The sequence below is a fragment of the Mustela lutreola genome, chromosome 4, assembly GCF_030435805.1.
Source record: "Mustela lutreola isolate mMusLut2 chromosome 4, mMusLut2.pri, whole genome shotgun sequence".
Classification (NCBI taxonomy): Eukaryota; Metazoa; Chordata; class Mammalia; order Carnivora; family Mustelidae; genus Mustela; species Mustela lutreola.
In genome coordinates this window covers 77,445,659-77,471,921 of record NC_081293.1, presented here as the reverse complement: position 1 = coordinate 77,471,921, position 26,263 = coordinate 77,445,659, and the positions used below count along the sequence as shown (strand labels likewise).

Below are 26,263 nucleotides of genomic sequence, written 5' to 3'. Positions count from 1 at the left end.
AGGGTATGTGCTTTGGTGAGTGCTGTGAAGTGTGTAAACCTGGTAATTCACAGACCTGTACCCCTGGGGATAAAAATATATGTTTATTAAAAAAAAAAAAAAAAAAACACATGAGAAATGACCAAGGAAGAGTTACCTCAATTGTTTGCTTGCTTTCCAAATTAGAATAGAGTTATCTGAAAAGTAATGTAGCAAAACTTATCTCTCCCTTTGAGAAAAAGAAAAAAACATGGATAAGGAAGATGTGGTCCATATACACTATGGAGTATTATGCCTCCATCAGAAAGGATGAATACCCAACTTTTGTAGCAACATGGACGGGACTGGAAGAGATTATGCTGAGTGAAATGAGTCAAGCAGAGAGAGTCAATTATCATATGGTTTCACTTATTTGTGGAGCATAACAAATATCATGGAGGACAAGGGGTATTAGAGAGGAGAAGGGAGTTGGGGTAAATTGGAAGGGGAGGTGAACCATGAGAGACTATGGACTCTGAAAAACAATCTGAGGGGTTTGAAGTGGTGGGGGGGGTGGGAGGTTGGGGTACCAGGTGGTGGGTATTATAGAGGGCACGGATTGCATGGAGCACTGGGTGTGGTGAAAAAAATAATGAATACTCTTTTTCTGAAAATAAATTAATTAATTTAAAAAAAACAAGATAGCAGTCTTAATAAATAAATAAATTAATAAAAAAAATAAGCAAGTAAATGAAAAGGAAGACTTCCACTACCCAGAGCTTTCATCCCTGAAGCACCAGCATTGAGAATGGCGCCAGCCCAGTTTTGAACCTTGTGTCTGCAAGGACTGGGAAGCAGAGGAGGGTGACACAGCCACATGAGTCCTCCTTTGGTCTGTGTTAGAGGGGGTACAGGAGAACTCGGACACAGTCACACAGTGGATTCCCTGACTGCACTGAAAAGTGAAGCCGGGAGTTCTAGATGAAATTTGCTAACCGTTTTATAAATAGCATTGATAAGAAGTCACTAAAGCAAACACAGGTCATCAATACTGTTGAGGTCCAGCCTGGGAATCCACCCACTGGGGACTGGGTTTCTCTTCTATTTCAGTTTCTAGACTACATCACTCACTCTCTCTGGACCTCCGTTATCTCCTCTGTGACCTGGGAAATCTATGGAAACCATGATCCCGAAAAACACACTATGGAAACTGTATTAACAACCATCTGTGGAAAGAGCCTGACTCTTGCTAGAGCTCTCAGTCTGTGGTGCTGGCAGGAGTCACGTGCACCTGCTGCCATCATGGCTGGACGGCTCGAGTCTTCTCTGTGTCCACCAGCACAGCCCAGCCAGAGGGCAGCCACACTCACCCACAAAGAGCTGGCTGTTGAGCTGCAGGCGGGTATGGCCATCCGCGGGCGCAGCTTGTGTCTTGCTGGGGAGCTGGTCCACTTGAAGGGTCGCCTCCTTTACATTCCTCTCGGCCCTCACGTGGTGCCACCGGTTGTCGTTAAAGGGAGTGGGAGACTGCACTGTGACCTCACATCGCCCATTCCCCACATCAAAGGAAAAGTTCACTTCTGCAGGAGCTGCAAATACAGAGAAGAGAGTAGTGTGGTTCATTCCCCAGGGAGGAAATTCAGCCTCAAGAGACAGGAGGGCAGCGGCACGACACGCTCCTTATGAAAGCAGATGGTGACACTGCTGCCGACCAATGTCATTCTGAGCTGGCTAGGAGGGCAAAAGAAATGTGTGTCCCGAGGGAAGAAAAACAAAGCCATTTTACCTGATTCCCCCTCAGACAATGCTCCTCATCTTGCTAAACCTTAAGGAGTAGAGATCTGTCCCCACCAGAGGGAAACTGGTCTGTGGCATGCCTTCTTATATATCAGAGAATTTATTTCAAGGTGGGGGGAATCCTCATGTACTTTATTTAAAAAGCCCTCTGTGAAATTTTGAAGTAAGGAACCGAGCCTTGCATACATGCATGAACAATGTGGTGAGTCAATTACATGAAATGATTCTGCGATTTAGGGAGTAGTTATCGGACCAGTTTGGTTTAAAAGATCCTTACTGCACACACAGGGCAGCACAAAATTGGACAGACTGTGTGTGTTTTGTGAATCACTGTTTACCTCTCTATTGAAAATAAGGATTTAAAATAATGGAGCTTTAGGTGCTCCTGGGTGGTACGGTTGGTTAAGCATTCGACTCTTGGTGTGAGCTCAGGTTGTGATCTCAGGGTCATGGGATCAAGCCCCGCACTGGGCTCCATGCTCAGCGTGGAGTCTGCTTAAGACTCTGTCTCCCTCTTCCCCCCCCCAAGCCTGCTCCCTCTCTCTCAAATAAATAAATCTTTTTTAAAAAGGTATTAGAACTTTAGTTTGCATTAAAGGAATACAAGTGACAAAGAAAACATAGCAGTACTTTGGGAATTAGGTTCCCAGAAGGGTTATTGCTATATACTTAGGCCTGGTGGCTTTGCCCAGAAGGCAACTCACTGTGCAGCTCTAGCCTGATGAAGTCTGTGATCCCCAGGTTCTCTACAAACACCCCAGAAGGCACTGTCGTCTTAAAAAAGAAAGACACATCAGCACTGAGCTCTCCACGGAGCGTAGGGAAGTGAAGGTATGAGGTCTCGGTGTTGAAGGAAGCGGAATTCCAAAATGAATCTGTTTCCAAAAAAAAAGACAGTGACAATAGCAAGAAAACAGAATAATAACCATATTTTGTATTTCTAGCAATTTTTTTACCGTTGTTACCATTTTTACCATCATTAAATGCATTCATTATCTATGCAAGCCTTCATTTGGGGGTTCTTCCAAACATACAGCCACAATGTGAATATCCAGAGAGTGACTCTTTCAAGGATTAAGACGGACAAGACTGCAACTGAGTGGACAGATAATCACTGGAAATACCCTGTGTTTTTTAGAAGACAATATTATTTATAGATTACCATTAAGTCAAATAGACTTTGGGGGGACATACAGTTAGATGAACTTTAATACACGTGTAGAGCCCTATAACCACCACCAAAATCAGGATAAAGGACAGCTCCATCCCCCCTCTTCCCTCAGGCTGTTCTCTTACAGTCACACCCTCCTCCTGCCCCTAAGCCCTGGTCATTGTGATCTACAGTTGTGCCTTTTCCAAGTGTCATATAAACGGAATCACACTGTAGGTAATCTTCTGAGACTGGCTTCTCTCACTCATTGGAATTCGAGATTCATTCAGTATGCCATGATTTATTGCTGCTCTATCGTCCTTCATTGTGTGGATCGGGCCACCATTTCTTTGTCACTGGAGAACGTCAGTATGGTTTCCAGCTTTGATCATTCACAAACAGAGCTGCCCTAAACATGTCTGCTGATCACACGTGTATCTGCAAATAGTTCTCTTTCTTGCTTTCCAACCTGGATGCCCTTCCTTCCTTCCTCGGTTGCTGCGCTGGCTAGGACATCCAGTGTGACTGAAGTCATAGAACAGAAGTGGTGAGATTGAATATCCTTATCTTGTGCCCACTGCTGCAGGGAAAGGGTTCAGTTTTTCACCAGTAACCATGCTGCCAGCTGTTCTGTATGTAGATAATCTTTATTAGGATGAAGAAGTTTCCTGTTATTCATAGTTTCCTAAAAATGTTATCATGAGTGGTATCTGATATGAATGTATCATGTTAGTTCATGATATAATCATAGTAATTCAAATGATTGTGTTCATATCAGTTGATGCAAAAAAAGCATTTGATGTGATTTTTCTTCTTTCAACTGTTAATATGCTAGATGACATTGATTGATTTCCAAATATGGTCAACCCTTAAACAACAAGGGGGTTGGGGCACTGACCTTTGCACAGTTGGACATTCACATGTAACTTTGGACCCTCCAAAAACTTAACTACTAATGGCCTACTGGACAGGTTGACTGGACACCTTACCAAGAAGCATCAACATTTGGTTAATACACACTTTGCATGTTATATTATTATATACTGTATTCTTACAATACAGTGAACTGGAGAAAACAAAATATTATTAAGAAAATCACAAGAAAGAGAAAACACATTTATAGGATGGTACTGTATTTATTGAAAAAACTCTGCACACAAGTGGACCTACCCAGTTCAGACCCATGTTTTTCCAGGGTCAGCTGCACTGAATCAGCCTTGTGTCCTGGGGTAAACCCCAGTTGGTGATGATGTATTATTCTTTTAATGTTCCTGGATTTTTTGCTAATGTAGTTGAGGATTTTTGCATATGTATCTGTGATGATGCTATTCATAGTTATCCCTGTCTTAATTTTTTTTTTTTTTTCTTTGTCTAGTTTGGGTATTGGGGCAATGTAGGGCCCTCATAAACTGTTGGAAAGAATTTCCTCTGCTATTTGCTGAAAGAGATTGTGCAAACACAGTATTATTTCCTCTTTGGTGGAACTCACCAGTGAAGTCATCTCTGACTGAATTCAATTCTGTCAATACTTCTGGGTCTCTACTAGTTCAATTTATCTTGAGTGAGTTTTAGTAGTTAGTGGTTCTCAAGGAATTAGTCTGTTTTATCTACATTGGAGAACTGATATGTGTATAGTTGTTTGTGGTATGCCATTATTATCCTATTGATGTCTGTAGGGTCTATAGTGATACTCCAGCTTTCACTACTCATATTGGTAATATTTCTCTTCTCTCTCTCTCTCTCAACAATTTTGCTAGAGATTTATCTATTTTATTGTTCTTTTACAAATATTTTGTTTTTATAGATCTCTGCCTTTAATTAATTTCTCTTTTTATCTTTATTATTTCCTTCCTTCTGCTATTTTGAATTATTTTTTCTTTTTTTCTAATTTATTATGGTAAAAGCTTAAATCATTCAGTTGAGATCTTTTTCTTTCACAATACAAGCATTTAATGCTATTACTATCTCTCCCAGCACTGACATAACTGCCTCCCACCATTTTTGATATATTGTATTTTCCTTTTCATTCAGATCAATATGTTTTATAATGTTGAGACATCCTTGACTCATTTAATATTTAGTAGTTTGGTGTTTAATATTTAATATTATATTTAATATTTAGTAGTATGGTGTTTAATTTCTAAGTGTTTGGAGACTTTCTCACTCTCTTTGTTCTTTGTTTCTAGTTTAATTCATTTATGTCAGGGAATGTATTTTTGTGTGATTTATTTGATATGTGCTCAAGTTTGTTTTGTGAGATAGAATATGATGTATCCATGTGCAATTTAAAAGAATGTGTATTTTACTGTTGGTAGGGTGTTACATAAATGTCAATTAAATTCTATTGCTTTGTAGTGACATTAGGTTTTATGTACACTTTGCTTGTTTCCCCTGTTTTAGTTCCAAAGATTAATGAGAGAGGAGTATTTGATTCTCTAATTATAATTGTGATTTTACCTACTTCCCCTTTCCATCTTATCAGTTGTTGCTTTATGTATTTTGAAGGTCAGTTATCAGTGTACACATTTAAGATTCTCATGTCTTCTTAATTGCTTTTTGTATCTATTAACTTTCTATGCTTTCAAGCAAAAATTTAATACAGAATGTCCAGCTTTCTTTCAGTTAGTGCTTGTGTAGTATATCTTTCCCTGCCGCTCTTTTTAAACGTATGATATCATTATATTTGGAGTGAGTTTCTTGTACAAAGTACATAGTTGAGTCATACCCATCTGTCCTTTAACGGGTTTGTTTGGACCATTTATATTAAATATAAATGTTGACAAGTTCAATTTAGTTTTACCATTTTATTATTTTTTTCCTGTTTCTTAGGCTTTGTTGTTCTTTTCTGTCTCCTTTGGAGTTAAACATTTTTTAGTATTCTATTTTTGTCTCTAGCAGTTCCTTGGTTAGTTATTTTAGGAATGACAATATATACACTTAACTTTTCAGAGTCTGCTCAGAATCTGCATTTTAACCACTTGGACTCATATGTCAAAACCTCGCCAACAATTCTGTCAGTTTACCAAGTGCTCTTCATTTATTGCTGCCAAATGTATTCCATCTGTACAAATTAAGAGCTCTATGAAATAATGTTGTATTTTTTGCTTTCAACCAAAGGTATATTTAAAATAACTCAACAGGAGAATAGTCTATTATATGTACCCCAATATTTACCATTTCTCAAGCTGATTTTATACCCCTGAGATCCCAAATTTCCTTCTGATAGCATTTCACTTCTGTCTGAGTCTTCCTTTAGAAAGTCTTTTAAAGTATCTTCTGGTAAGGAATGCTTTTAGCTTTCCTTCATCTGAGAATTTCTTTATCTTCATCCCTGAAGGAGATTTTTGCTGAATATGGAATTCCAGACCAACAGTTCTTTACTTTTAGCCCTTGAGAAATGTTTTGCCACTTCCTTCATGGCTTCCATATTTCTACTGAGAAAGTCATGGACATATGAGTAGGAGTTCACCTACAGATGATGCATCACTCTTCTCTCTGGTTGATTTCAAACATTCTTCATTGCCTTTGTTTTCAGCAGTTTAATATTGATATGTCTGGAGGTGAATTTGAGTTTATGTTTCAAGTTCATCCAGCTTCTCAAGTCTGTTTTTTGCCAAACTTGGACAATTTTCAGCCTTTTTTCTTTCCATTTTTTTTTTTTTCAGCACCACACTATTCTGTCTGCTTCTGGATGCTCAATTACATGAATGTTAGATCTTTTGTTGTTGACTCAGAGTTCCCTGAGGCCCTGTTCATTTTTAGATTTTTTTCTTTCTTTTGATCAGATAAGTCATTCCTATCATTAAGGCCACTGACTGTCTCATCTCAGATCCACTATTTGGCCCACCCAGGACATCTTTTATTTCAGTTTCGTATTTTTCAGTTCTAAAGTTTTCATTTAGCTCTTTGGATATCCTATTTCTTTGGTGAATGTTCTTTTTCTATTTCTTACAAAAGTGTTTATGATCACTTGTTAGAGTTCTTGTGTAATAGCTCTTTTAAACTCTTTATCAGTTCGTTCTAACCACTGTGTCACAATTGCATTAGTATCTGTTGATTATATTTTCCTAAGCCAGCTTAGACTTTTCTCATTCTTTGTGCTAAGTAATTTTGGATGACTTCCTATATATTTTAAATATTATATTAATAAATTCTGGGCTTTGTTTAAATGTTGTGGAGCATGTTGATTTCATATATATATGCATATGCATATATACAAATTTTATTTTATTTATCTTTTTGTAAGACAAAGTGTTGTTTATTTTCACAACAAATAGCTTTTAGACTAGAGGGTAAATAAAATATATATAAATAAAAATAGAATAAATGCTAAATATATTCATAGGTATGGCAGAGAATTGGCAATGAATGAACAAACCAACAAACTGCAGAAGTAACAAACATGCTATATTTAAAAGTTGAGGATTTTTCATGATTTTCCATGTCTGGACAGATCTCAGAGTTATTGTAAATAATAAGAGTATGCAATCATATTTGAGCACCTTAGATAAGAGCATGAAATGTATTGATTGGAGTAAATCCTGAGAAACTCCACACCCTGTCACTTCATGTGTGCCTGATCTGGAGACTCATCTGCAAAGATGTCTGAGAAAACAGCTTGGAGGTAGTATAGCAACAAAGCTATACCAATCTATATCTTCAAGAATTTTGGATCATTCCTGTTCATCTTCACTTGTGTTCCTGCTTAGACTCCACTAAGAATGCCTGTTGAGCTCAAGGTCACTCAAGCATGGTATATATTTTTTGGTTTCCTTGTTAAATGTCAGACCAATGGAAGTCAGGACACCTGTTTTCTCATTTCAAGAGGAGACTCAGTCCTTTTTACAATGTCACAACATTCCAAAAGGCTTTTGCATGGCTTCATGTGAGGTCTGAATCATATTATATAAATGTAGGCATGGCTTTACTTTACAAGTGTATAATAAATGTGTTGTATTAATATATTATCTTTTCATGGAATTTGTATCAATTTAGAACACACTGTAAAAGTTACATTATATGTTCAAAAGCTTTCTCAACTTCTAATACACTATAGTCTATGCTCTCAGGACAAATATAAAAGGATCAAGGTTCTCAAAGTAGTTTTGTATTCAATTGGAGGATTATTTTTCTTAAGTATCATATGACTAAAATTAAAATTATTTTTAGAAAATTGCCATACGCCTTTAGGTTTCAAAAGGACTCATGTATTTCTACTTTCAGTTCATTTTTTTAACATCTAAGTTTTTCAAGTGAGAGGGTATTTTTTAAAGTGTATTTATTTTCTAGAGGCTCAGCCATTTTCTTTTTTTTTAATGTTTTTTTAAAAATTTTTAAAAATTTCTTTTCAGCATAACAGTATTCATTGTTTTTGCACCACACCCAGTGCTCCATGCAATACGTGCCCTCTATAATACCCACCACCTGGTACCCCCATCTCCCACCCCCTTCCCCTTCAAAACCCTCAGGTTGTTTTTCAGAGTCCATAGTCTCTCATGGTTCACCTCCCCTTCCAATTTCCCTCAACTCCCTTCTCCTCTCCATCTCCCCATGTCCTCCATGTTATTTGTTATGTTCCACAAATAAGTGAAACCCTATGATAATTGGCTCTCTCTGTTTGACTTATTTCACTCAGCATAATCTCTTCCAGTCCCCTTCATATTGCTACAAAAGTTAGGTATTCATCCTTTATTTCTTTCTTTTTTATGATTTTTTAAATTTTTTTAATTTTTTATAAACATATAATATATTTTTATCCTCAGGGGTACAGGTCTATGAATCGCCATGTTTACACACTTAACAGCACTCACTCACTATAGCACATACCCTCCCCAATGTCCATAACCCCAAGGTATTCATCCTTTCTGATGGAGGCATAATACTCCATAGTGTATATGGAGCACATCTTCGTTATCCATTTGTCCATTGAAGGGCATCTTGGTTCTTTCCAGAGTTTGGCCACAACCTGAATAGACTGATATCTAGTAACACGATTAAAGCAGTGATCAAAAACCTCCAAATAAACAAAAGCCCAGGACCTGACAGATTCCCTGGGGAATTCTACCAAACTTTCAAAGAAAAAAATAACACCTATTCTCCTGAAGCTGTTTCAAAAATTGAAGCAGAAGGAAGACTTCCAGACTCTTTTTATGAAGCCAGCATTACCCTGATCCCAAACCAGGCAAAGAACCGACCAAAAAGGAGAATTTCAGACCAATATCCCTGATGAATATGGATGCTAAGATTCTTAACAAGATCCTAGCAAACAGGATCCAACAGCATATTAAAAAGATTATCCACCATGACCAGGTGGGAGTCATCCCTGAGTTACAAAGATGGCTCAACATTCGCAAATCAATCAATGTGATAGAACAAATCAATAAGAGAAGAGAGAAGAACCACATGGTCCTCTCAACTGAAGCAGAAAAAGCATTTGACAAAATCCAGCATCTGTTCCTGATTAAAACACTTCAAAGTACAGGGATGGAGGGAACATTCCTGAACTTCATAAAATATATCTATGAAAGACCCACAGCAAATATCATCATCATCCTCAATGGGAAAAACTCGCAGCCTTCCTGTTGAGATCAGGAACATGACAAGGATGCCCATTCTCACCACTCTTGTTCAACATAGTATTAGAAGTCCTAGCAACAGCAATCAGACAACAAAGAGAAAAAAAAGTATTCAAATTGGCAATGAAGAAGTCAAACTCTCCCTCTTTGCAGATGACATAATTCTTTATATGGAAAACCCAAAAGACTCCACTCCCAAACTACTAGACCTCATACAGCAATTCAGCAACGTGGCAGGATACAAAGTCAATGTACAGAAATCAGTGCCTTTCTTATACACTAACAATGAAAATACAGAAAGGGAAATTAGAGAATCGTTTCCATTTACTATAGCACCAAGAACCATAAGATACCTGGGAATAAAACTCACCAAAGAGGTAAAGGATCTGCACTTGAGGAACTACAGAACACTCATGAAAAAAACTGAAGAGGACACAAAAAAATGGAAGACCATTCCATGCTCTTGGATCAGAAGAATAAACATTGTTAAAATGTCTATACTGCCTAGAGAAATCTATACTTTTAATGCCATTCTGATCAAAATTCCACCTGCATTTTTCAAAGAGCTGGAGCAAATAATCCCAAAATTTGTATGGAATCAGAAGAGACCCCGAATCACTAAGGAAATGTTGAAAAACAAAAATAAAACTGGCGGCATCACGTTACTTGATTTCAAGCTTTACTACAAAGCTGTGATCACCAAGACAGCATGGTACTGGAATAAAAACAGACACATAGACCAGTGAAACAGATTAGAGAGTCCAGATATGGACCTTCAACTCTATGGGCAAATACTCTTCGACAAAACAGGAAAAAATATACAGTGGAAAAAAGACAGTCTCTTCAATGAATGGTGCTGGGAAAACTGGACAGCTATATGTAGAAGAATAAAACTAGACCATGCTCTTACACCATACACAAAGATAAACTGAAATGGATAAAAGACCTCAATGTGAGACAGGAATCCATCAGAACCCTAGAGGAGAACATAGGCAGTAACCTCTTTGATATCAGCCACAGCAACTTCTTTCAAGATATGTCTCCAAAGACAAAGGAAACAAAAGCAAAAATGAACTTTTGGGACTTCATCAAGATCAAAAGCTTCTCTACAGAAAAGGAAACAGTCAAGAAAACAAAGAGGCAACCCACGGAATGGGAGAAAATATTTGCAAATGACAGTACAGACAAAAGGTCGATATCTAGGATCTAGAAAGAACTTCTCAAACTCAACACACGCAAAACTGATAGTCATATAAAAAATGGGCAGAAGATATGAACAGACACTTCTCCAATGAAGACATACAAATGGCTATCAAACACATGAAAAAATGTTCATCATCACTAGCCATTAGGGAGATTCAAATTAAAACCACATTGAGATACCACCTTACACCAGTTAGAATGGCCAAAATTAGCAAGACAGGCAATGTGTGTTGGAGAGGGTGGGCTGTCTCTAATGGCAGTCCAGTTTCCAAAGCCTTTGCAGCATGACTCAGCTCTGCCTCACTTGTGCATGACCCAGTGGCCAGCCTAGGTCTTGGGTCTACAGTTAGGACCGGATCCATGCATGTGTCGCTCTGAGATGAGCCCAGGACTTCATAAACAACATGTAGTATGCTTTCCTGAATGGCTGCCTCCCTCTGCTCTTCTAGGTACTTTCTGGTCCCCTGGTCTCCCTTGTCAGTCACAGAACTGGAAAACAGGCTCTACTGAGACTGCTCTGTAATGCTCTCCTATGCAACTGTACCTGGTCCATTGCGAAGCGATGGGTGAGTGGAGGAAGAAAATAAAAATAAGAGGAGTCTTTCCATCATCTCTGAGCCACAGCTGCCCTATGCAGGGCAAAAGTCCCCTTCTGAAGTCCTGGCTCTTGTGCGTTCCCTGGGCAGCTTCTGCTGTTATCGTTATGGGTCTGACTAGATAGAAAAAGAGGGAAATGGGATTCCTGCCTTCCCTGAAAGTTAGGAACTTTCTGTTCCAGTCTCTAGCTAGGGCTCAAGGGCTTCTCCTGGAACTTCTGTCCATGACCCAGTGCCCACGTCTGGGTTGACCAACAGATACTGGAGGGAAAAGTAAATGATGCCTTCTGGTTTCTCCTCCTTGACTCTCCTGGCTTGCTAGAGCCCTGAGATAACTGTTTCAGGCGTGCTGCCCAGGTTTCATAGGGGGACTCGTGGGAGAAGTGAGGTTGGCGTGCTTAGTTCGTCCTATCCGGACACAGAGTGTGGTCTGCTGTCTAAGGTCATGAGTGGGAAGAACAATTCTTCATACTATCTTCCATCAAGGCATGTTCATATGTTCTTTACACTGTGACTATCCACCTCTCAATATTTTTGTCATCTGAAGTAGGAAACTTCCATTTTCTGAATGGCAAATCTCAGAAATGCCAGGATTTCTCCTTCTATGTGACCCTGGGAAGGGATGGCCACCGCAGCCTTGGTAGATGTTGAATTTTGGCCTCTGCTCTGATACGAGTGTCACTGGAGAGTCTGGGCCAGAGAACTGACGTGCCCTGACTTTTCCCTCTGGCCATTCTGTGGCGTCTCCGCTAAGTGGGAAGAAGCAGTTGCAAGTAGGCCAGTCAAGCCACTTGGTGGGGGTTGCTGGAGACAGTTTTGAAATTCAAAGTGATATGATTTGTATTTGTGGATGAGTTCAATGTGTGTTAAGAGAGGAAAGAAGTTATGAGTGGCTGTTACATTTTCCGTCTAAGCGAAAGGAAGCATGGAGTTGCCATGTCCTGAGTTGGGGAAGGTTCTCGTGGAAAAACTTTTTTTTTTTTCCTTCTTTTGGACAAACTGTTTTGAAATGCCTGTTGAGCCTAAGCAGCTGGGTGGCAGAGGTGGGAGTGCAGGGAGACAGCCTGGGGTATAGCGATGACAGAATCATTGACCTCAATGTGGGATTTAAAGCCATGAGCCTATTGGGAACAGCTCACCACTGGAGAACAGAGAGACAGAGGGCTGAGCACACAGGCTGGGGGCACCACAATAGAATGTCACTGGCATGGGGAGGAAGGAGGGAAAACCCAGAATGTTGTGGGTAAGAAATCCACATGTAGTGGGAGGGGTGAGGATAGTTAGGACCACTGAGGTTCGCAAACTGTCAGAGGGTGACAACAAACAGAAAAATGATGGCTTCCGTCACCCCGTTTCTCAGTATCTTACCAGTTTTAGGCATCTCAGCACTCATCCAATACTTACTCCAATTAATTAATTATCAAATGACTAGATTTTGCTGACGGTGATCAGTGTTTCAGATCATCCCACCAACATTCACAGCAATAGTCCAACTCAAATACTACACAGAGGACACACACTCCGAAGGTAATACAATATACCTCCTTTTTTTCTCAAGCAGAATGCCAATACACACTTCTTTTGTAAGTTAACACATTCCTAATGAGATGCAGAGTATTAGCAAAGACAGTGTTCTTACGGACTCAGGCAGCTACATGTCTCCTAAAACACTGACATGCATTTCCAGGGGTCAAGGCAGTTCCTCTTGCCACTACTTACTGTCCCCGGAGCAGAGCAGAGGCCCCAGCGCATAAGCCGCTTCTGAATGTGGTCGGCCTGTGTCTCTCAACGCAACCTGAGTGACTGGCAGGTGCTCCTTATGGGAAAGAACTACTGTGTCGCTGGTCCTATAAAACAAAAACGACCACCTTAGTGTTATTCTGAATGACATCCAGAGAAGGAGCAAATATTCTCTTACTGCAGCGTAAGACATGGTAAGCTAAATTTGTAAATACATAACAATAAGGAAATCAAAGGACTCATCTGAACTCTGACATAGTAACGTACTCAATAAGGTTTGAGGATCCAAGATCCTTGTTCCTCTGCGTGACCACAGAGGAAAACGGGCAGGGCTGAAATCATAATCGTCAGTGCGAGCATGAGATTATATTTCCCTGCAATGAAGCAGCTCGAGGCCCTTTCCCATTTGCCCGCCTTGTGAGGTTTAAATGCAAAACTTACTTGGCTTTGTTAAAAACAAAACAAAACAAAACAAAAACCAAACCACCCAACTGAAAAGATTTAGGTTTTCAATTCCCAGATTTTTCTTTTTTAACTCAATTTTCCAAAACTCCTATTGTGGTTACTAAGCCTTTCCTTATGTATTGATGCCATCCATTAAAAAGAAAGAAAGAAAGAAAGAAAGAAAGAAAGAAAGAAAGAAAGAAAGAAAAGGTTGATTAAACCAAACTGAAGGTATGATACAATATGCTCTTAAAATTAATAATTGGGGTAATGCAGGGGAAGAGCTCGTCGTGACTGTCTATATCCATTCATTCAGCTAACATTTGGTGCAGAGTGACCCCTTGCCAGGTCCTGCATGTTGGGGGCATGGGCATAAGAACCACCATCATCGTCACCAAGGAATCTAGTGGATATTACATATAATGACAAAAATATACTTGTAATATAATACAATCACATAAGTGAATATTTAGGACTGAATATCTATAGTTCCAATGTAACAAAAACCAGACTAGAGCCAGAGGTCCTGAGTAGGAATCAAGCTGTGCCACCAACCACGGTTCTGGGCAAAGAAAGAAGATTCTTCTGCACCTTGTGAGCTGCTCATGTTTTTACGTCCTGCTTCAATTATGTACGTACTTTGGATTTAGAACAAATAACAGTGTGTCTAATGTATCCTTCAGGTGCCCTGCATCTGTGTAGAACCTAGGAAGTTTCAGTTTCTAACAATTATAAAGCCCTCACTTGCTCTGATGTATACAAATGGAAGCAACTGAAACTGATGTTTTTGCAAGTCAAAACAATCAGCATGGTTCCAATGGTTCAGGCTAATAGCTTTGCTTCAAAAAGACCCTGCATCACTTGATAATTAATCATTCCAATTCTGTTGAGGCATCAAAAATATCCTTTCAAGGTAGGAAGTTTGAAATTATTAGCATTTTTATTTTGCTTTAAAAATTGACAAGGTGACTGCCGGTGCATATTGGCAAGATATCAAAAATTTGAACTAAATATCCTGAAAGTTCAGAAACATTTTTTTTGGAATCAGATGGTTTCCAAAAATCAGATGGAACAAAACCCCAGGGCTTTATCTGTAAGGCCCTGCAATTTCTGTGCTTGGAAGCACACAGGCAGGTCCTCCCAAACACAGAACTCCTGGTTTTGTTGGGAATGGGACAGGTGGTCGGTCACAAGCCAGAAGGTGGCATGAATGGTGGGGGGAGTCAGTCTGAATAAATACTTCTTATAAATGTGGGGCTAACACAGAAAAATTAATTCCTGGTGTTAAGTATCAGGAAATGTTACAAATAAGCATTTTCATTCCTGTCATTGTTATTTTCGTAGAACATCTAGAGGGAAAATGTAAGGGCATTAGTTATTCATTGAGTAACCCTGAATTTTATTTTATTTATTTATTTTTATAGATTTTATTTATTTATTTGACAGAGAGAGAAATCACAAGTAGGCGGAGAGTCAGGCAGAGAGAGAGAGAGAAGCAGGCTCCCGCTGAGCAAAGAGCCCGATGCGGGGCTCGATCCCAGGACACTGAGATCATGACCCGAGCCGAAGGCAGTGGCCCAACCCACTGAGCCACCCAGGCGCCCGGAGTAACCCTGAATTTTAAAGAGCCATTTAAAAGCTACATTTATAATGCAGTGAAAAGCTACACTTTAATTGTTTTTAGCAATGACAAAGCACAAAGAGCCCTGCAAAAAAACCTAAGGAAAATCATAATGGGTAATTGTGTGTGTTAAGGCAGATAATCATAATACATTCTTTTTTAATTCTGTTGTTTGCAAAGTAACTTTCTGAGCCTGAGGAAATTTTAAACAGCTCAGAACTGAGAATTCTTTCTCAGCACAGGTCATTCCCAAATGCCCACGCTTCACGTAGGACGAGATTCATTGCCAGGGTCACCAGACTCATTCGAAATCGCCGAACTTCGTTACATCTCAGGATTTTCCTTGCCTCTCCATGTTTCTCTCTTTTCCCCGAAGGCCAGAGTGTTGCTCTCTAGGCCCGGCAGCTCTCATGGTAGGTTCCGAGCACTCAGTGACGGGACTTCCAAGGCCGCTTCCTCTTGGTCTTCCGTTCCCGGCGCTCTAGACGCTGCTTGCGCGGGCTGTTTCGCACAACACCTTTTCGCAGGTGCAGCACAGCCACCGCGACTCCTGAGTTCTGGGAAAGGCTTCAGGGAACACCGAGTCAGCTTTCCCGTTTCCTAATTGTTCTGGAGAAAGCGAGCCTGGGGACCAGGGAACCATCGCCGCCCGGAGCTCCCTGTTTTGAAAGCTCCCGGGCTCGCTCTCGGGCTGTGCTGTTCCCTTCGTTCATCCCGTAGGAAACGCCCTCCGTCCGGAGCCTGCGGTCCCCTCACACTCCAAGTCCTGGGGGGCCAGTCTCCTGTCCTTGCTTCCACCTTCAGGACTGCCATGGACCACTGCTTTCCCACGTGCATCTTTCCAGCGTCTCACCGTCCCAAACACTCAGCAAATAACTGGCATTGGAATGAAATGGAATCAAGAAAATGAAGTTTTTCCCACTCATGGCCGTCATGTGATATTTGCATTTAGATATACCTTCTTATAATCTCATAATAAAACATAAAAGTTCTGCATATTTCTGTTATCTTTATTGCAAGATCTACAGTCTTCATGCTGATTTTTCAAGTGGTTTTCATGATATTTTCTTACGGTAATAAGCTCTTTGTAGGAATTCAGTTATTCTAAGATTCAGTGGGAAGCCCTACTGAATTCTCATTAATTTCAATAATATTTGTGTCTATCCTCGGGATTTCCTGGTAGGCAACTATATTTTCTATGAATAATGTCTTCATTTCCTTGATTCTAATCATTTGTGGCTTTGAAATGCCACCTATATTTTTGTCCCTCTGTTAATCATTCCTAACCTCAGTGTCCTGTAATCAGAGAACTTGTCCATACCATAACAACATCTGTAAAATCTTTGGGGTTTTGCTTTATGAAACATTAGGAAAATCAGTTTGCAAAAATGTGCCATGTGTGCTTGAGAAAATTATATACTCTGTAATTTTCAGGGCCTACGAAATCAATCCATTGATTCCATATAAAAATATTCCATATCCTTTATAATTGTCATCTGCATGATTTACCAGTTGCCAACAGATGGATGTCTAAACCTCTCCTTACAATGGTTGATTTGTATATTCCTTCTTTCAATTCAGGCAATTATTTTCTATATACATTTTGAGTCATGTATGTTAGAAACATACAACTTTAGGATTACTAGGGGGTTTTGGTGAAATTAAAAAGCATCATTATATGGTAATGCTAATCATTCTATATTAAGACTTCAAAATTTTGAGGTGCCTGGGTGGCTCAATTGGTTTAACATCAGACTTTGGCTCAGGTCATGCATGATCTCATGGTCCTTTGGTGAGCCCCAATTCATTGGGCTCCCCACTAAGCAGGGAGACTGCCTCTCCCTCTGCCCTTCCGCCACTTATGGGCACAGGCACCCTTCCTCCCTGTCAAATAAGTAAAAATCTTTAAAAACATAAAAAAGACTTTTAAACTTAAATTACTTCTGTGCACATTTGTTTCATAAGTTGTTTTAAGATTTTGCGTTCAACATTTCTAGATGTACAAACAAGATATACTTGTTTTAAATTCAAAATGACCTATCTGCACTTAAATGGCTGTTTTGTCACATTTATTGTGTCTAATTACTCATAATATTCTTTTTTTTAAGATTCCATTTATTTATTTGACAGAAGGAAAGAGATCACAAGTAGGCAGAGAGGCAGGCAGAGGGTGGGGCCTACTAAGTAGGCTCCCCGCTGAGCAGAGAGCCTGGTGCGGGGCTCGAACCCAGGACCCTGAGATCATGACCTGAGCCAAAGACTGAGGTTTAACCCACTGAGCCACCCAGGCACTCCCATAATATTCTTATGTCATTTTGTTGCTTGTTGTTTCTTCATCCTTTTTAAATTTTATTTCCTACCTTCTTTTGAATTAACTGTTCTTAAAATCCTGTTTTTCCTTCCTTCCCTCTTTGGATTTGAATATTACACTGTTTCTATTCTTCAGTGCTTACACTTGAAATCCTAATGCATGCACTATGAGCCATTTAATGCTGACAAACTTCTACAAAACAAGTTTTTAAATTCAATCATATTCTTATTTCTAACCCTGGCTGTAGTCCTGGACAGGACCACTCCCTCCTGTTTCAGTATGGTACATGCCTGACACATGACTAGTGTCTTGTATTTGCCTCTTATGTTTCTGTTAACCTCTGAGTTTACACATTTCTTTCCTCAGTATTTCTTCTAGGGTCTGAGACTCTCCTTACCAGATCACCCACTTTCATTCTAAAAACCATTCTTGGGTGAGCCTGGGTGGCTCAGTGGGTTAAAGCCTCTGCCTTCAGCTCAGGTCATGATCCCAGGGTCCTGGGATCGAGCCCCATGTCGGGCTCTCTGCTCATCGGGGAGCCTGCTTCCTCCTCTTTCTCTGCCTGCCTCTCTGCCTACTTGTGAGCTCTGTCAAATAAATAAGTAAAGTCTTAAAAAAAGAAATTAAAAAATTTAAAAAAACAAAAACTCTTCTTTAAACTGTCTTTTGGAATTGGCTGGTGGTGTATTTCTTCTGTGTCTGTTTGTCTGGGTGTCCCTGTATTTTGGCTAGGGACACACTTGGAATCAGACAGTACTGTACTTACTGAGGCACAGCGAGGGAAGTGCCAGCGCCCGCAGGCTTTGCTGGATCCACAGAGGGGGTTTTGCCTAGCTCCGACAGTCCTTGCTTTGACACCTTCTGGTCACCTCCACTCCCTTTCACATTCTCTTTCATCTTCCTTGATTTTAGCATGATGCTTCTACAGGTGGATTTACTCTTATTTACCCTGCCTGGTGTCCTAGTATTTTCTCAAGTCTGGCCAATTCTTAGCTATTTTAGCCCTTCATTATCGCCAGTCTCCTCTGTTAAAACTTGACTCTGACCGCAGCTCTCCCCTCCCTGTCCCAGGTTTCCTTCCTCCCATGCCGGTCTCTCTAGGCTAGAGTCCCTGCCACTTATCTACATGCATTTTCCGTTTCACCAGTGTCCTGATCCCGTGTGTCTAGTATCTATCTGATCTGACAAGTCTTAAATTTCAATGAGAATATTTTCATTTCTAAACGTTCATTCGGTTCTTTTGTAAATCGTGATCACCTTTGTCGATAGTATCTGGTTGCTTTATCAGTCAATCCCAGGCCTTATTTTTCCAACAGCTCACGCATTTATTTTATCTGATGTTCTTAAGTTATCTGTGATCTGGGATTTTTAGGCATCTGTTTACTCCATTGTTTCTTCTGCCTCCCACTTCTGTCCCCTGGGGCTGTGTAGCCCTGATTGTGAGCTCATGTTTGGTGGCATTTTTATCTGTGGGAATCCTTGGGGAGGACGGGCCTCTAGCAAGAATGTCACGTACTTCTACGATGAACCACTGACATGTGGACACACTAACTTAATCCAAGGATTCCGGATCTGTGTGAGGGCAGGTCTATGGATGTGTGTTTTCAGGGAGTTATTTCTTGCTACCTGGGGGGTTAGCTGGAAGATCGCTCCCTTTCCAACTTCCCTCTGGGTTTGGAAGCCTTCTGAGACCTCCAGTGACAGGGAGAGGTTTGTGTCTCATAACCCCCTTTTATGCACCCTAGACCCTGTTTGATTTTCCCTATGAGGCCATTTAAAAATGCAGCTGACAGCAAGGGAGGTGAGCAAGCATGCTGGGGCTGGCCACGGGGCCGTCGTCCTATCTATCGGGTTAAACTTAACCCTAGGAACTCTGATAATGGTACTTTCAGTGAATGGGAAACATTAATCTGGTATTCATATCTTGTCTTATTAGGAAAAAAATTAAGTGGACATGATTAGTTACTCACAGGTAAGCAGAAATAGCTACCTTAATGCCTCAGTCCTCAGATTAATTACACTGTACACATCAAAGCTTACACCTTGAACTGGCTGGGGAATACTTTAATCTGTTCTCTTTATACAACTGTCTTGTCCAATGTCTGCCTAACTTACACAGTTTAAGCAACACAGAATTACAGTTTGCACAGGGAAATTATATGGAAATCACCATTCATTCTGGGCAGCATCGCAGTTGCAGTGATACTGAGAATCAAGGCAGTTCCCCTGTAATCCACAAGCACATTTTTGAGCACCAGGCAGAGAACCTCCCCAGTAAGTGTGTGTCTCATTGGTTCTTCCAACACACCAGCTCACTGGGGTTCCATCTGAAAGACAAGTATGAGAAAGGTGACGCCTAATCTGCCCCCCACTGCCTGCCTCCCCAGCACAGTCCTTTACTCCCCTCTGTCTAAAACACAGATGAGCAGAGGTTAACTCCACAACAGGGTCCTTTCTAAGAGGATTGCCAAAGATTTAAGACATATTTCCACATCTAGACGTACGTTCTCACTGTATGTTTTACTTTTATTAGAAAACGAGCAAGTCGTCCCTAACTCATTCAGGCATGATATCTATACATTTCTCTTGAGGACTCCAATGACATCATTTATTTGGACACAACACTGAGAGAACTGTCATTTTAAAAAAAGGAATGAACGAAAACCAGAGTAATTTGTACACTGCATCCAAATGCTGTTCGAGAGCCTAAAATGCCATTGAAAGATGTAATATTTTTAATACTTATACAAAAACAATAATCAAAATGAAAACCCTAAAAACAAAGAGCAAATGAAAGAAATCAATCAAATTGTGTCTCAATTTGATGGTATACCTCAGAGAGGAAATACCTGCTAAGCTTAAGACACAGGAATGTGACTATGTGCCACAATGGGAATACACTGAAGGATAAGAGAACTAAAACAAACAAAACAAAACACCAAAAAACAAAAGAAAACCATTGAAAAAAGATTCACAAATCTGACCACATCAACATGTAAAACTTTCATATTACCAATGATGCCACAAAGTGAAAAAATAAGACAAACTCTGGAGAACATATTTACAATGAATAGAACAAAGATTACTATATAATACTCATAAAGGATATTTATCAATCAGTAAGAAATACAGAACAAAATTAATGGAAAGGTATGTAAAAATATACAAAACATATAAATCAACATTTCACAGAAGAAAAGTGAAAGGCCCAATCCTATCCAAAATCAGAGAAATACAAATCAAAACAATAGGGTTTTCATCTTTCATCAGACTGGCCATAATTTTGAAATAACGGTATCAACTGTGAACAAGGAGACAAAGAAAGCTGTTCTGTCACCTAACAGCTGGTGGGAGTCGTATGGTCACTTAGACCAATTTGGGAGCATAAAGTGACACTGGAAATGCTTAGTCTCTCTGACCCAACAATATGTATCATGCGTGTACACTACAGAATACTTGAAATGCTTGTTCTTCTACAGGGAGAGAAAATGTAAAAGATGGTCACTGCACAATTATTCATAATAATGATAAACAGAAATGACATAAGAAACAGACAACTAAAATGTATGCTGTCATAACAGAATATTAAAAGGAATGAAGTAACCAATTTGGATAGATCTTAAACACAATATTAAATTCTAAACACAGGGCCACCTGCGTGGCTCAGTTAGTTAAGCATCCAGCACTCGATTTCAGCTCAGGTCACGATTTCGGGGTCGTCAGATCAAGCCCCATGTCGGGGTCAGCAAGAGATCTGCTAGAAATTCTTCTTTTCCCTGCCCCTCCTGCTTGTGTGTGCTCTCTCTCGCTCTCGCTCTTTCTCAAATAAATAAATAAATCTTTAAAAAAAAAAAAAAAGGCAGCCAAAACAATCCTGACAAGTTTGTCAAGAAGAATTTGTTCAGTAGAACAAACTGGAGAACTTACATTCCTGACTTCAAACTTGCTATAAAGCTACAGTATCAAACACAAGGAACCAGCATGATAATATCCACATATGAATATTATCATCTCCACAAATGAACAGAAGTGGGAGTCCAGAAACAAACCCATACACCTATGGTCAACTGACGCTCAACAAGGGTGCCAAGATCATTCAATGGGAGAAAAAAAGAGTCTCTTCAACAAATGGTATTGGAACTGAATATCCACATGCAAATGCATAAAAATGGACCCCTTCCTCATATCATATACAAAAATTAACTCTAAATAGATCAAAGACCTAAATGTGAGAGCTAGAAACAATAACACTCTTAGGAAAAATACACGAGTGAATCTTCATGATCTTAGAATGACAACAGATTCTTAGATATGACCTCAAAGGCAAACACAACAAAGGAAAAGAGATCCTTTTGTGAATCAAAGGATATACTTTCAAGAGAATGAAGAGACAACTCACAGAATAGGAAGAAATATTTGAAAACCACATATGTGATAAAAATCTATTACCCAAAATACTCTTTAATAAATCCAATTAAAAACAGGCCAAGGATTTGAATGGACATGTCTGCAAAGCAGATACACAAATATCCAACAAGCGCTTGAAAAGGTACTCATTAGACATTAGGGAAAAGCAAATCAAAACCACAATGACATGCTACTTCCTACCCACTATGTTGGCTATAATATGACAACAAGTGCTGTCAATAAAGAGGGGAAACTAACCCTCATGCATTGCTGGTGGAAATATAAAATTGTGCACATTATGAAAAACAGGCGGTTCGGCGGTAATTTAAAACTAATGCATGATCCAGCATTTTCACTTTTCAGTAAATACCCAGAAGAACCAAAGACATGTATTCTATCAAAATTTGCACATGAATGTTCAGAGCGGCACTACCCAACAGCGGTAAAGCAGAAATAAGCCAGATGTCTGTTAACCAGTAAGTGGATGAACACAAGTCGGGTCCTTCTACACAATGGAATATTCTTCAATGATAGAAATGAAGTCTTGGTAAAAAGGCACACTTAGCTATAAAATGAAGGTCTGAGGATCTCATGTATAACACGGTGACTACAGCTGATATCACAATTAAAATCTGTTGACTCCAGAGCTTAAATACTCTCACCAAAAAAACAAAAACAAAAACCCAAAACAAAGAAAGAAAGAAATATGTGAGGTGAGGGATGTGTTAGATTAGATGGGAGGAATCCTCTCACAATGTATACGAATATCAAAATCATCACAATGTTCACTACATACCTTATAGTTCTGTCAAATATACCTTAATAAAGCCAGAAAAGAAAAACAATGAAGTCTGTAACATGCTCCAATATGATGAAGTTTAAAAACATTACACAAGGTGAAGGAAGACACACATAAAATATACATTTTGTATGACTATACTCCTACAATAGATCCAGAAGATCCAAGTCCATACTGACAGAAAGTAGATTAGTGGTTTCCAGGGTCTGAGAATTTTGGAGTTATTTTAAGGACATGCGTTCAACTTATTCTATAAAAATTCGAGGTTTTGTAAAGGGAAAACAAAAACAAACCAAGACCGGGGGAAAGCTCTCTATATGGGCTTTAGTAATACCTTCTCCTAAAAAACCTCATTAACTGGGTTCTGCTTGGTAATCTGTCTTTTGCTTCCACTGAAGAATAATTATAGTCATTTATTTTGTGGTTTGCCACAAGAAGGTTGTTCATCATTTATATAAAGAGAAACAGAAGTTTTTTATTCAGCTCTTGATCCCAGAAAGTCTTTAGGCTCCGAAAGGAATAGGGATGCTCTATGCATGTTTTTTTTTTGGGGGGGGGAATGGGGGATGGGGAGGGAGTGTGGGGGAGTCATGGTCAAAAGTCTGAAATATTTGCAAATTTGATAACCACGTGACTTTATATGATGTGTGTGTGTGTGTGTGTGTGTGTGTGTGCCACTTTGCCCTATTGATCTACTAATCCAATGCTACTGGTCTACACACCTCAACATCACCTGCAACCTTGTTCAAAACCAAAACTCTCCGGCCCCATTCTATGGTTTAAAACACCTCCCAGTTTTGAGCTGATGCACACTAAAGTCTGAGAAACACTGTGTCATGCTGGTTCCCTCAGGTTCATTTTATCTATTTCTACTTTTCTATTTTAAACACGAGTCATAATCCTCATAAGTTCCATTATAAAACAAAGCAGAAAATGACTTCAATAACTCACACAGGACTTCTTCATATTTTGCTGGTCTTCCTTGGAAAAATGCAGAAATCTCTGAAGGCAGAGCTGGGATGGAGAAAGAGGAATGAAGTCATTAAAGGTACAGACTGCCTGCAGTTCCCGGACCTGCCTTCTTAAAAAGCTGCAAACATCACCTGGGTGAAATGCCCCTCTGTGGGAGAATACCCTTTTCACCTTGCAGAAGGGGCAGGAAAGGACATATGTAAACCACCCACACAACTACATCTGACTGTGATTTGGCCATGCAGAGCTTGAGTGTGCAATTTTTCACTGGGTGAATGGAACTATCGTCTAGGACATTTTTAAACAATGTCTGTACCCCTATGTTCTGTTTCAAAGAAATTTTAAAAATGAGAAACCTTCAGCAAAGTTTGTACAACAAAAGTTGTTACATCTGTATTTCCTTGTTTACTCAAGTTAGAGAAGGCAGCCAAAGCTAAGAAAAAAAGGATGGAGGCACTTTCAAGTGAGTGTACGTTTTGTTTTTCTAAAGCATTGCAGTTTCTCAAATGGCTATCTTTTCTTAAACCAGTGGTGATGTGGTCAGTACAGGACTGGGGTAGGAAAACTCAACGTTTCCTCTGGGTTCTGCCCCAACACAAAGACAGGGAAATTCACTTACATTTTCAGCACCAATTTCTTCTCAACCTTCAAGAAGAAAAATAAGTAACTCTCCTTGTACTGCTGTCTTGTAAAGAACTCAACAGCACAGCTTTCAATGCCAGATTCATTGTGTGAGCAGAGCTCAGAATCTGGGAAGAGGGAGCACAAAACAAAGAGTAAGGGTTGAACTGGGATTGGTGAGACAAAACTGACTCACATCTAGTTTTAAGGCCCTTTCCCACAAATCCCTGGAATGCCTCCAGCACAGTTCTATTTCCCAGGTCATCTAACCATCCTTCACTCCTTCCAGCCCAGCTGCCCTGGTCCAGGCTTCTCTCCATTAGGCAGCCTGGGAGCTTCTGAATGGGGCAATATTCTCAATTCTCACTTGTTGTGAACACGCCTGTGAAAACCTAGGATCTGCTCCTCTCTCCGAACTACACTCTGCTCAAAACTCACTCAAGAGGTGCCTGGGTGGTTTGGTTGGTTAAGCAAACGACTCGATCTCAGCTCAGGTCTTGATCTCAGGGTCATGAGCTCAGCCCTGCAGTGAGCCTACTTAAAAACAAAAGAGAGAGAGAGAGAGAGAGAGAGAAAGAAAAAGAAAAAATAAAAAACCTCAAATAGTTGTAGGATTCTCTCCAACTAACATATACTTAGAGACTCCTCCTTCTTACTTCCCAAGATGTGCTTTTCTAACGTAGATGAGAAAGACACCTGAGGGGCAAATTCATTTTAGCTGGAATTGTCACCCAGGCCCAGAGTTCCAATGTATTTGTTATTCCATAGACTCTCAGGTCAGACCTTCTATAAATTCAAATCAAGACTGCTGACAACTGTTACAAACCTAACTTGGATACAATTATACGGTCTCTATTAGAGGCTTTGAAGACATCTAGAAATCCCATACACAGAGCTACTACACGGTTAAGATTCAAACGTTCAGATCGTTTATCTTCTAGTGTTGTGACATAGGGTACATAATAATAGCATGGGTGAAATGAAAAGAGTGGAGAGAAAGGAGCTGATCTGAGAAAAGGACCAAGAACATGAATGAGTCTTTTTTTTTTTTAACACAAATGAGTCTTAAATGAATTTTGCTAAGTGAAATAAGCCAAACTCAGGAGATAAATATTATATAATGCCGTTGACATTCTGAAAAGGGTAAAATTGTAAAACATAGACCAAAGGGTTGGGTGAAAAAGGCAGGGTTGATTAATGACCACGGGGAATGAATTAGATTATCCATGAGCCGGTACTGACATAAACAAATGATGGAATAAATAAATGAGGAAAATGAAAATCTTTCCTTTACAGAAGAATCCCGATAAACATATAAGTAAAACAGAAAAATCTCCTTTTAGAACACCACAGTAAAAGTGGTTGCAGGCAAGACCCAACAATGAAAGCGAAAATTAGTGGCCAAAACTATAAATATAAACAGGATACCTGGGTAGCCTCAGAGTTTCTCCTCAAATTTACTAACACTCCTGGTGGTTTTAAAATATGACCATAAATTCGAAAAGGGGCTAAGTGAATTTCCTCTGTCCCTGGGTGTGCACTGGACTTAGCCAATCCACTCTTAAGTGTAGACTGGATATGGAAAAATCCTAAATATATAGTGCAGAAACCCCGCTGATACCACCTTAACCAAGTACTAAAGGTTAGTATGACGAATCATGTTGATATCATGTGTCACCTGATACATAGGTAGAGCACATCCTTCCAAGGGTATTCTTCCTAAAAATATATACCTGTCCAATAAGGAGACAACATTGGGCAAGCGTAAATTCAGAGGCACTTTTCACAATACCTGACCACTATTCTTCAATCATGTGAATGCCATGAAAGACAAGGAAAGACCAAAATAACTTACAGGTTGGAGCAGACATAATGATTAAATAAATGTATCGTGGTATCTGGACAGAATCCTGGATCAGTAAAAGGGCATTCGTGGAAAACCTGACGGAATCTGAACAAACTCTGTAATTTCGTTAATACAATTGCGCCCGAGTTGCTTCCAGTTTTGATAACAGTACCATGGCTCTGTTAAAATGTTAACATTGGGGGAAGTTGCGTGAAGTGGGAGG

The 26,263-nt window shown here is 39.7% G+C and overlaps 1 protein-coding gene across 1 annotated transcript in view; it reads right to left on the bottom strand.

Annotated features, from left to right (window-relative positions):
* The window catches only part of LOC131830135 (contactin-associated protein-like 3), a 56,641-nt gene extending 30,576 nt beyond the window's left edge, over nucleotides 1-26,065 (bottom strand). The window contains exons 1-6 of the mRNA XM_059172512.1: nucleotides 26,050-26,065; nucleotides 24,193-24,322; nucleotides 23,553-23,561; nucleotides 12,999-13,126; nucleotides 2,460-2,630; nucleotides 1,329-1,547 (exon numbers count right to left, since the gene is read on the bottom strand). Coding sequence (XP_059028495.1) covers nucleotides 1,329-1,547; nucleotides 2,460-2,630; nucleotides 12,999-13,126; nucleotides 23,553-23,561; nucleotides 24,193-24,322; nucleotides 26,050-26,065 — 673 coding nt within the window. The remainder of the gene's footprint in view (nucleotides 1-1,328; nucleotides 1,548-2,459; nucleotides 2,631-12,998; nucleotides 13,127-23,552; nucleotides 23,562-24,192; nucleotides 24,323-26,049) is intronic.
* Nucleotides 26,066-26,263: the final 198 nt, after the last annotated feature.